The sequence below is a fragment of the Arvicanthis niloticus genome, chromosome 4 (assembly GCF_011762505.2).
Source record: "Arvicanthis niloticus isolate mArvNil1 chromosome 4, mArvNil1.pat.X, whole genome shotgun sequence".
NCBI classification, from domain to species: Eukaryota; Metazoa; Chordata; class Mammalia; order Rodentia; family Muridae; genus Arvicanthis; species Arvicanthis niloticus.
This window is the reverse complement of record NC_047661.1, coordinates 69608634-69621133: the sequence shown is the minus strand read 5'-3', so window position 1 is coordinate 69621133 and position 12500 is coordinate 69608634. Positions and strand designations below refer to the sequence as shown.

The window sequence follows — 12500 nt, the reverse complement described above, 5'->3', positions numbered from 1 at the left end:
CACTAGCTGTCTTCAGACACACCAGAAGAGGGCATCAGATCCCATTACAGATGGTTGTGAGCCACCATGTGTTTGCTGACAATTGAACTCAGGACCTCTGGAAGAGCAGTCAGTGCTCTTAACTGCTGAGCCACCTCTCCAGCCCCGTTATCCTCATTTTTATTTTATGTATACAAGTGTTTTGCTAGCATGAATGTCTGTGCACTGTGTGTGTGTGCACGCGTACGCATGCGTGCAGTACCCATGTAGACCAGAAGAGAGTGTTGGATCTCCTGGAACTGGAGTTAGATGATTGGAGCTGCCATGTGGGTGCTGGGAATCAAACCTGGGTCCTCTGGAAGAGCCACCTCTCTAGCCCCTTGACACAAAATCCCATATACCCCAGGGCAGCCTTGATCTTCCTGTGTATTTTATGATGACCTTGACTCCTGATCCTCCTGTCTCCACCTCTCTATGCCAGGATTATAAGGATACACCACCACATCGCGTCTTTCCCTCCCTCCCTCCCTCCCTCCCTCCCTCTCTCCCTCCCTTCCTTCCTTTTTATTTTTTCCAGAAAGGGTCTCACTATGTTGTCCAAGCTAGCCTCATTTCCAATCCTCTTGACACAACTCCTAAATTCTAGGATTCCAAGTGTGTTCTAGCAGGGCTGGAGAAGTGACTCCGCAGTTAAGATCACTGACACTCTCCTACAGGACCCGGGTTCCAGCACCCACGTGGCAGTTCAAACCTGTCTGTAAATCTAGATTCAGAATTTCTGACACTCTCACGAAGATGTATGTGCAGGCAAAAGATCAAGGCACACAATAGTAAAAGTAAATGAATTGTATACTAAACACCACACCACACCACACCATTCCCCCGCCCCCGTATATTCTACCACACCTCATTTAAGAACTAGTTTTCTTCCCACATTTCCCTTCCTGTTCCTGGCAGCATGGGCAGCTTAAGGCAAGACTCTGTGGTGGTCAGCCAAGGCTGGCAAGACTCCAAGCGTCCTTCTGTGTAATCTCCAAGTCAGTCATTCATAGAAGAGGCGCAAGTGGCTTCTAAAGATGTGTTCAAACAGTAGAGGATGAAATTAGGAGAGAAGAAAGGCATCCCTCTGGAGGTCGGTGTAGTTCTCCTTTGTCTTTGTCAGTCTTCAATGTAAAGTGTGATGGGATGGGCATGAAAACCATTTTCAAAACTTAAAAGTCTTTTTCTTTTCTTAACTAATTTTGAGACGAGGTATAGTTCTGGCTAGCCTGAGATTTGCTATGTAGACCAGGCTAGACTAGAACTCAGAGACCTGCCTCTGCCTCCCAAAGAGTGCTGGGATTAAAGGTGTGTACCACTATGCAGTTTAAAAACAGTCTCTCTCTCTGTCTCTGTCTCTGTCTCTCTCTCTCTTTTGATTTAAACACTCAGGGCTTCATGCTTTCATGCTTATACTTACACTTTATGGGTGTTACCAAGTTACCGAAAGCACTAACATTCTCAATACATTAAACTGTAGTGATCAGGCCAAGAAATGTCATCCGCAATCAGAAGAGACTAGAAATTTGAATTCTCAGATGTGAACATTCACAAATCTAAAAAAGAGAAGCTGATACTTACGTCATTCCAGATTGAATTTTATGTTCCAGGGCAAAGATAAATTCCAGAAACAGCACACTGTGCTACTTACTATTTTTTTGTCTTTCACTTGAAGTACAAATAAACTACATTTTCCTGCTTCTGTTATAATTATTTTTTAAATGATAGGCTTTTGCATTAATGAAATTATGTCAGGCTGGAGAGGTGGCTCAGTGGTTAAGAGCACTGGCTGCTCTTCCAGAGGTCCTGAGTTCAATTCCCAGCAACCACATGTTGGCTCACAACCATCTGTAATGGAGTCTGATGCCCTCTTCTCGTGTGTCTGAAGACAGCTATAGTGTACTCATTATATACATAAAATAAGTAAATTAAGATAAATAAATAAAATCATAAAAGAAAGAAATTATGCCAGCTTAAGCCTAAGTAATAAACAATTCATGATAACATTGGGCAACAAAAAGATCCCTAAGGCGGGCCATACATGATGCTGGACCTGGAATCCCAGCACTCAGAAAGCAGAGGCAGGAGGATCACTGCAAGTTCAAGGCCAACCTGGTCCACACAGTACTAAATAGTGATTCCCTATCAACCCCCTCCCCAAAATTCCAAAATTTTGTGGAAGGTGAAGGGTGGAAGAGCAGTAGTTGGGAGCACTTGTGTTTGCAGAGGACCCCAGCTCACTCCTGCATGGGATGAGCTCACTCCTCCAGGGGATCCTGATGCTTCTTGCCTCCAAGGATGCCTGCACACATGCATTTAAAGCTCATGTCATTAGAAACTAAAAATAAGCCCTAAAACTCTCATGGCAATATATAAACAGGTAAATTCTTACCTCTGAATGCCTGGGTACCAGATCCAGCACATCCCTTTTGCTCATGGACCAGTGGAATGTGAGCATGGGGTTGGCATTGCTGAAGGAGAAAGGAGTCTGGGTACTAGTCACTCCCATGACGTAAACTGGCATCTGAAAAGAAAGTATGGTGTTGTGCTGTATACCCTGCCTACCTAGCATTATCCAAACAGTGAGCCCAGAGCACGGCTCTCATGCCAACTTCAGAGTTAGGCATGATGGCACATACCTGGAATCCCAGAATTTTGGAGGCTGAGGCATGAGGATTATCTTGGGTTTCAGGCTAGCAAGGGCTACATAAGACCCGAATCAAGAAAAGCACACATATAGGGGCTTTTAAAAAAGATGGCTCAGCCATTGAGAGCACCAGGTTTTCTTCCCGAGGACCCAGGTTCCATTCCCATTCAATTCCCAGAACCCACATGGTGGCTCACAACTGTCTGTAAACAACGATCTGTAACTACAATTCCAGAGGATCCAATGCTTTCTTCTGGCCTCCATGGATATCAGGCATGCGTGTGGTACATAGATACACAGGTAGAAAAACACTCATATGCATAAAATTAAATAAATCTTTTTTTAAAAAGCAGATTTAGGGGAAGGAGAGAGAAATGAAGGAGGACCCACATGTGCGCTTGCTTTGTGCAACTGACCTCGGTGGCCGTGACGAGCCGGGTCGCAGCCGCAAGGATCCTGACCGCCTGGAGCTCAACAACTTCAATCTGGACTTCATCCTGCTCAACAGGTGGAGAGCAAGCTCAGGCCAGAGAGGCCTCCGTGGGCTGGCAGAGACGCTTACAACTAGCTCATTATACTGTTTCTGATGTTCAACAACAAAACCCCCTACCATGCATGTTTGATTTTGTTCTTTTTAAAAAAGTTCTATAATGATTGGGATCACATCTTAAGACAGTGCCAAGAACTCTGTGGGTTCTCCACTAAAGCCCGTGTGTTTTCTACGCCAGATGAGGGGTACCAGAAGGACACTCCTGGTCTGCTGGCACCCTCATTGTCACCTGCACCCATCACCCCAAGATTGGAGAGCAGAAACAGGGCCCAGCAAGGATACCTGGGAAAACACAATGACTTTGCCAGTGTCTTCATTCACTGTCTGGATGGTGCCGTGGACAACAGCCGTGCCAACCACTTTCCCTGTAACCTGCCCCCTCCGGTTAACAACAGCTACAGTCTGATTGCTGATAGAGAAGTGAATGATGGACTGGGGCTGAGGGCCACCTTCAGACATTATCTGGAATTTAGAAACACTAGTGAATGCCAGAAGAACAGAAAAAGTCACACCTCTTTTCTCAATATTTGTTTTTTCAAGTAACTTGACTTCCTCTACTTCCAGGCCAGCACACACCGCATCAACACAAGTGTGTGTGCTGGGAGCAGGAGAGGACAGTAGGTATGTATGCATGTAAAATAGAAAAGGCAAATCATGTTTTCTGCATTAGACGCATTTTTTTTATGCTTTAAAGCATGTTGGAGAGATGGCTCAGTGGTTAAGAGCATCACTTGCCCTTCCAGAGGTCCAGGTTCAATTTCCAGCACCCATGTGGTAGGCAGCTCACAACTATCTGTACCTCCAGTTCCATGACCTGATGCCACCCTCTTCTGGTATCCTGGAGTATTACATGTGATACGCATATACATACAGGCAAATAAAATAAACCTCAACATTAAAAATCATGTATGTCATTGATATAGATTGTTATAGATTACAGGCATACACCTGCAACCCTAGGACTTGACAGTCTAAGGCCAGAGGGTTGTCAGGAGTTTGAGGTTAGCCTGAGTTGCATAACAAGGCCCTGTCTCCAAAACCAAAACTAAGGGGCTAGAGAAACGGCTTAGCGGTTAAGGCACTGACTGCTCTTTCAAAGGACCCAACTTCAATTCCCAGCACTCACGTAGCAGCTCACAACTTCCTGTAAGTCCAGTTCCAGGGGACTGGCACCCTCAAACATACATACATGCAGGCAAAACACCAATGCACATAAAAAAGTAATAAATAAATTATTAAAAAAAAAAAACCCAAACTAAACCCACAAACAAACTATAAGAAAGCTCACCTGCATCATGTTAGTTGTAACCAGGGTCATTTTCTCAGGAACAAGTCTGAATGGAGGAAAGACCTGGAGGGAAACAGAGGGGCAGCATCAGCTGCCGTGGGCTTGGCTGACTTGCCCTAAGGAAACTGCCACTGCACACAAACAAAACACCACACTACACACTTTGGTTTTATTTATATCAGCAAAAACATTCAGTTGTGTTTAAGCAACTCACTTTGCCTACTCACTAAGATTATATTTCAGTTAAGGGCACTTGCTACCGAGCCTAACAACCCGGATTTGGTCTCTCTCACCTCCACAAACTGTCTGTGACATAAGTGCCCCTCCCACACACAAAATAAATGTAAAAAAGATAGGATTATACTTAAAGCTTCTTTCTTTTCCATAAGGTAGAGAAAACAACATGGTTCATTCTCAGGTGTATATCAGCTTAAAACATGCAAAGATACAGGGGGCTGGAGAGAGAGTTCAGAAGAGCATTGGCTGATCCTCTAGAGGACCCAGGTTCAGTTGCCAGCACCCACATGGTGGCTCACAACTGTCTGTAACTCCAGTTCCAGAGGATCCAACACCGTCATATCGACACACATGTAGGCAAAACACCAAATAAGGCTTATGAAATAAAAATAAAGATATCATTTAAAAACGTAAAAGTCTGGCTATCAGTCTTGTTTTTTGCAGCTGGTATCACAATGCAGCTCTGGCTTGCTAGAGACTTACTATGCAGACCAGGCTGGCCTTGAACTTGCAACAGTCCTTCTGCTTTTGTTTTACAATTATCTTTTTTAAAGTTAAAAAGAAATTCTACATTACATATGTGGGTATTCTGCCTGCATATATGTCAGTGCACTATGTATCAGAGGGCATCAGATCCCAAGAGTGGAGTTATAGATGGTTTTGTGAGTTGTGCTGTGGATGCTGGGACCTGAACCCAGGTCTTCTGCCAGAGCAACAAGTGCTCTTGATCACTGAGTGACGTCTCCAGTCCTATAATCGTCTTTTAATGGCATAAGAAGTTACTTTGTACAAACATTTGCTGTATTGTTTATGTTACAGATAATGTCTTCATGTTTGTAGAGGTCAGAGGTCAACTTTGGGTATCTTCTTGAACCATTCTTGACCTTCTTTTTTGTGATAGAGTCTCTCACTGAACCTGAAGCTTAATGACTGAGCTAGACTGGCTGCCCAGCAAGCTCCCTGGACCTGTCTGCCTCTGCCTCCCCAGGCCTGGGGTTAAGGGTGCATGCTATGCCTGGGTTTTCATGTGGGCACAGGGCAATGAACTCAGGTCTCTGTGGTTTTGCTGCAATCCTCTCAGCCCTATATATAAGACTAAGATGAAAACTGAAGGCAGGGCGGGGGATGTAGCTCAGTTGGTAGAGGACCTGCCTAGCATGTATGAAGCCCTGGGTTCAGTTCCTAGAACCATGTAAAATGGGATATAGGTAGTAAATGCCTATAATCCCAGCACTTAAGATAATGAGTTCAAAGCCAGCTTGGAATACATGAGACAATGCCTCAAAAAACAAATAAGAAGAAAAAAATGTTGCATTATTTATGTTAAATTATTCAGAGGCCAGCCATGGTGATACATGCTTTTAACCCAGGACTTAGAGGGCAGAAGTAGGTAGATCTCTCTGGGTTCAAAGCCAAAATGTTCTACGTAGTGAATTTAAAACCAGCCTGGGCTACAAAGTGAGACCTTATCATAACATAAAACATACGCATGGGAAGAGCTGGACCCTTTGGTACAGCCTGTGGCTGTGTGCTGACAAGGTTGAGGCAGGCTAGGAATTTGATGCCAAGAGACAGAAGGAAAAGGAGAGAGGAAGAAGCTGGAAAGATGGCTCAGTGGTTAAGAGCACCGGCCGCTCTTCCAGAGGACCCAGGTTTGATTCCCAGCACTCACACAACAGCTCACAACTATGTTTCATTTTAGTCTCTGAGGAGCTGACGCCCTCTTTTAGCCTATCTTCTGCACCTTCTACATGGTGTAGACATACATAGGCAAATCACTTATACACACAGAAGTTTTTGAAAAAATTTTTAAAAAGGCTGAGAGAAAATGATTATAATTAATTTTAGTGATTTTTTTGAGGCAGGGTCTTACTATATAGCCATGGCTGCTCTGGAACATGCTATGCAGTTCAGGTTGGCCTTAAACTCATGGAGATCCACCTGCTGTTGCCTCTCCAGTGCTAGGACTAAAGGTGGGTGCTACCATGTCTGGCTTATTAATTCATTTTTATTAATGCATATGTGTATACATGTCATATGTATGAAGGCAGAGGACAACTTCCAGGAGTCAGGTCTCTTCTTCCATTGTGTGTTCCAGGGATTGAACTCAGGAGGCCATCAGCGTTTCATATCAGGCACTTTTACCAGAGGAACTGTCTCACTAGATCATTCACATATATATATATATATATATATATATCCCATGTATTTATTAATCTTGGAAGAAGAAAACAGTTAATTATACACAGGAAAATCCCCAGCAAAACATATTCTGTTCTGGGCAGTGGTGGCACACACCTTTAATCCTAGCATTTGGGAGGCAGAGGCAGGCGGATTTCTGAGTTCGAGGCCAGCCTAGTCTACAGAGTGAGTTCCAGGACATCCTGGGCTATACAGAGAAACCCTGTCTCAAAAAAACATACTCTGGGGCTGGAGAGATGGCTCAGTGGTTAAGAGCACTGGCTGCTCTTCCAGAGGTCCTGAGTTCAATTCCCAGCAACCACATGGTGGCTCACAACCATCTGCAATTAAATCTGACACCCTCTTCTGGCTTGCCTGAAGACAACTACAGTGTACTCATATATGTAAAATAAATAAATAAAATCTTTAAAAAAACATACTCTGTATAAACAGGAAAGGACAATGTTTCAAAGTGAGGACATGAGGGCCTTTACTCACCTCAATGTGTCGAGGTGCTGATGTGAATTTCCTCCCCATTCTGTCTGTGGCAATGGCTACAAGTGTGGTTTGTCCAACAGTGACAGCACGAAGCACGTAGTTTTCAGAGTAGTCATCCTGATCTTCCATCAATCTGCAAAGATCCATGTGGGACCGGTGAGAATGCTCTGGCAGTGTTTGTTTGTTTGTTCGAGACAGTGTCCATCTATGTTGATCTGGTTGTCCTGGAACTTTCTATGTAGACTGGGGTATAGAGATTGCCTGCCTCTGCCTCCTGGTGCTGGGATTAAAGGAGTAATTAAAAATGTGACCAAGTCCTGCTAAGATCTGGTTTTAAGAAGAATCAGTAATTCATCTTTCTAAGATGCTTAATATGTTTTCATTCTTGCTAAGTGGGCCTTCCAGAAAATGAATCTCCAGAGTGAAGACTAATTTCCTGCAGTGACAAGAAGTTTCTAGGGAGAAAAATCTTTCTTTCAGGCTGAAAGAATTAAATGTGATAAGAACAGAGTGGCAGCTTTGTAAAGACCACATTTCTGAGCACTTTCTCTTTGTATTTTGAGACAGAATCTCATATAACCCAGGATAGCCTTGAACTCACAATCCTGTCTCTACCTCTCAAGTGCTGGGATGACAGGTGTAAGCTACTGTGCTCTTGTATGTCTTCTTTTTCAAAGGAGATTATCAAGAAAGTTTGTTGGACAATTTTGAAGGTCTTCCAGGCTGGGGCACTCCCAGAAGATAACATCCAAGGAGACTTTGAGAAAATAAAAATAGCAATGATACATTTTAGTGCTTAAACAAGGCATCTTGAATGTTTTAATTTTAATGTTTAATTTTATGCTTTTATTTTACGTGTATGGGTGTTTGGTTTGCATGCCTGTGTATCACTTGTGTGTCTAGTACCCAAAGAGGCCAGAAGAGGGTGTTGGGTCTCCTGAAACTGGAGTTACAGATGGTTGTAAGCCACCAAGCAAGCGCTGGAAATCAAACCTAGATCACCTAGAAGTGCTCTAACTACTGAACCATCTTTCCAGCCCCATTATTTTAACTTTTGAGGGAGTCCTGTGTAACTCAGACAGGCCTTAAAGTTGTGATATTTGCGTCTCAGCCTCCTGAGTGTTGGGGTTACAGGCGTGCACCACAGCACCCAGCTTGAATGAATACTTCCTAGGGACACTGACGGATGGAGAGTATGGACTGAGAAGGCTACAGAAAGGACAGAAAACAATCGGACTAAACTAAGAGAAGCCAAGGGGCCACCAGGAGGGAGATCTCTCAACTTAGGAGAGATCTAGGAGAAGAGAGGTACTAGGTGGAACTTACCTCAGGGTGACAATGGCAGATGCCAGCTGCAGCCTGACATCCATGTTTCTGAAGTACTTGTTCCGGAAAGGGTGTTTGGAAGAGCCAAGAACCCTCACAGCCACTAACACGGTTTTACCGATCTCAACCTAGTAGTTGGAAAATGGCAGCAAGTGACAGTTGTCCATTAAATAAGGATGGCTAAGTTTCTGAGGGCCAGACATTTCTGTGCATGGCAGATGTTCCTGGTATGCCTATGGTCAACTTACCCTGAAGCTGTATGTACTATTTGTCCCCCAAAACTCCCATGGATTTATTCACTCCTTTCTAATTACATGTATTTACTTGAGCATATGTGCATACCCGTATGCACCATAGTGTGCCAGGGAGACCAGAGGGCAACTGCAGAGTTAACTCTCTTCTTTCACCTTGTGGGTCCTAGGATTGAGCTCAGATCCTCAGGCTTGGCAGTGGCACCCTTACCAGTGAGCCACCTAGCCATCTATGTCTGTCTGTGTCTCCTCTTCTTCCCTCCCCACTCTGTGACCTAGGCTGGCCTGAAGCTCATTGTTTACAACACATTAGTTTTGAACTCACAGAGATCTGCCTGATTCTACCTCCTGAAATTCAGAGGTGGCTTTTTTTTTTTTTTTTTTTTTTTCAATTAGGTCAGTATCTAACTCTGTAGCTCAGGCTGGTCTGGATCTCACTGATATGTGAGCTCCCCATGTTAGCTTCAAACTCATGGCAATCTTAGCCTCCTGAGTTCTGGGATTATAGGAATTAGCCTCTACGCCTGCCTTTGGATTTTGTTGTTGCTTTGATAGGGATTTTTATTCTAAGATGGCCTTAAATTCACTATTCAGCAGATGCCCTCACCTCCTGGGATTACAGACTTGCACCACTATACCTGGTGTATTGGTGTGAAAAGTGAACCCAGGGCTTTATGCAGGCCAGGTAAGGACCCTATGAACTGACCTATATCCCCAGTCTCTTCTTCGATGTTAAACATTTATTATTAGCCAGGCGGTAGTGTATACCTTTAATCCCAACACTTGGGAGACAGAGTCAGATAAATCTCTATGAGTTCGAGGTCAGTCTGGTTTAAAGAGCAAGTTCTAGGACAGTCAGGGATATACATTAGAATCCTATTTTGAATCCCCCCCCCCCCACATATGGAGAGATATGGAAAGAGAGGAGGGGTGTTCTCTGTGTAGCCTTGGTTATCCTGGAACTCACTCAGTAGAGCAGGCTAGCCTTAAACTCAAAGATCTACCTGCCTCTGCCTCCCCAGTGTTGGAATTAAATTAAAGCATGTACCACCACTACCCAGCTTATTTTGGTTTTTTGAGGCACAGCGTCTCTATGTAGCCCTATGTAGATCAGATTGGCCTTGAACTTACAAAGATCTGCCTGATTCTGCTTCTGTTGGGATTAAGGGCATGCAACACCATGCCAGGTTTTTTCTTGGATTTTCTTTAAAAAAGAATTATTTCTTTCTTTTATATTTATGAATACACTGCAGCTGTCTTCTGACATACCAGAAGAAGAGGGCATCGGATCTCATTATAGATGGTTTTGAGTCACCATGTGGTTGCTGAGAATTGAACTTAGGACCTCTGGAAGAGCAGACAGTGTTTTAACTGCTGAGCCCTCTCTCCAGCACCCCCACCCCCAACCTTTGGGATATTTTAAGATTAATTTTTATTAGCATTGTTCTGGGCTTATATTTTCCCCACAACCCCTTTAATTTTTGAGCCAAGGTCTTCCAATGTTGTCTAGGGTGGCCACAATATCTTGATCTTTTTGCTTCAGACTCTTATACACTGGGATTCTAGGTATATATCACTATGCCTGGTTTAAGTGTATTTTTAACATTTTACTCATCAGTCCTAAATTAATAAGGCTTAAATTTAGCAACTGGGAGAACTGTTGGGAAATCAAAACAGCATGGATTACACATAGTGATTTCCAGGCTATCCTGGGCTGTAAGGTGAGACTCCTTCTCAATAAACAATAAATCAACCCAACCTCCTCAAAGTACCCATTTTATTTATCTTAAATTTTCATCATGTTTAACATCGGAACGGTATTTTTTGGGTTTTGTTTCATTTGATTTGTTTTTGTGGAGAAGATGACAGTTGATCACAGAAGAGGGCATGCTCTTGGGGGGTGAGAGAGGACAATGGCCAAAAGGACCAGAGAACAGTGGTCTATAAGGGCTGGCATTTTATTAGTCTAAGTCTTGGAACTGTAGCTGAGGAGAGACTACGTTGAAATATTGTAGGGGCAATGAATAAAGCCTGTATCATTCCTGACACGAAACAACTCTCTGGCTTTATCAGAAAAAACAACTCTCACCTTATCAATCAGATCCAGCTCCACCTCCTGTATGTCTGACACCCTGACCTGGGCCACGGCTGGACCCAAGTAGGCCAGGCACAGGTCATACACCTTCAGGGTTAGAAATCCAGGATGTGCTGGAACTAACTAGAAGGAAGAAGATGGTGTTTAGTCGAGGTAAAACCACAGATGGAAACAGAGGTTAAGAAACTTGCAATTCAGTAGCATCTAACATATATCTTAGTTATCAGCAGGGAACAGATTTCATGGATAAAAATCAAATGGATATGTGCTATTGTGGTGGTTTGAAGAAGCATGGCCTCCACAGACTCACGTGTTGTGTTTGAATGTTTGGCCCACAGGGAATAGCACTATTAGGAGGTTTGACCTTATTGGAGTAAGTATGATCTTGTTGGAGGAAGTGTGCCACTGTGGGGTGGGCTTTAAGGTCTTCTATGTTCAAGCTAAGCCCAGAGTGGTACACAGATTCCTTTTGCCAGCCAATCAAGATGTATAAAGTTCTCAGCCACCTCTCCAGCACCATGTCTGCCTGTGTGCCGCCATGCTTTCACGACATGATGATAATGGACTAAACCTCTGTCTGTAAGCCAGCCCCAGTGAAATGCTGTCCTTTATAAGAGTTGCTGTGGTCATGTCTCTTCACAGCAATACAACCCTAACTAAGACAGCTATGGTTGCAGATGGTGGTAGAAATGGATTAACAGATTTCTCTGTCTTTGTACCGAAGCTACTGTGTGACAGAGTGCTTTGATCATCCTGTGTCTGCACCTAGTATCTCAATCTTCACTTTTAAAAACAAATATGTCAGGGTGGGGGAGATGGCTCAGTGGTCAAGAGCACATAATGTCCTTCTGGAGGACCCAAGTTCAGTCCCCAGAACCCATATGGCATGATTCACAGCTGCTTGTAATTCTAGCTCCAGAGCATCAGATGCTTTTTTCTGGCCCTAGTGGCCACTTGCACTCATGTGTACACACTCATGTGTATACACATAACTTAAAAGCTAGTAATAAACATTTTATTAAACACAAGTATTATAGACAGGCATGGTGGCACATTTCTTTAATCCCAGCACTTGTGAGATAGAGGCAGGTGGATCTCTGGGAGTTCAAGACCAGCTTTGTCTACATAATGAATAGCAGGCCAGCCAGTGCAACCAGTGAGATCCTGTCTTAAAAACCTTTTTGAAAAAACAAAGCAAAACAAAACCAACTCAGGAACACATCAAGTCAGGTGTGGTGGCACATGCCTTTAATCCCAGCACTAGGGAGGCAGAGGCAGGTGGATCTCTGTGAGTTTGAATCCAGACTAGTCTACAGAGTGAGTTCCCGGATAGCCAGGGCTACACAGAGAGGCCATGTCTCAGAAAAACAAAAATGAAAGAACAACAAAAAAGAACACATAAAGGCCTA

At 43.7% G+C, this 12500-nt stretch overlaps 1 protein-coding gene across 1 annotated transcript in view; it reads right to left on the bottom strand.

The window, feature by feature from the left end:
* The window catches only part of Nup210l (nucleoporin 210 like), a 107761-nt gene that overhangs the window by 27653 nt on the left and 67608 nt on the right, over positions 1–12500 (bottom strand). Inside the window, exons 21-27 of the mRNA XM_034499743.2 lie at positions 11086–11214; positions 8746–8873; positions 7420–7552; positions 4504–4566; positions 3498–3677; positions 3082–3162; positions 2411–2542 (exon numbers count right to left, since the gene is read on the bottom strand). Coding sequence (XP_034355634.1) covers positions 2411–2542; positions 3082–3162; positions 3498–3677; positions 4504–4566; positions 7420–7552; positions 8746–8873; positions 11086–11214 — 846 coding nt within the window. The remainder of the gene's footprint in view (positions 1–2410; positions 2543–3081; positions 3163–3497; positions 3678–4503; positions 4567–7419; positions 7553–8745; positions 8874–11085; positions 11215–12500) is intronic.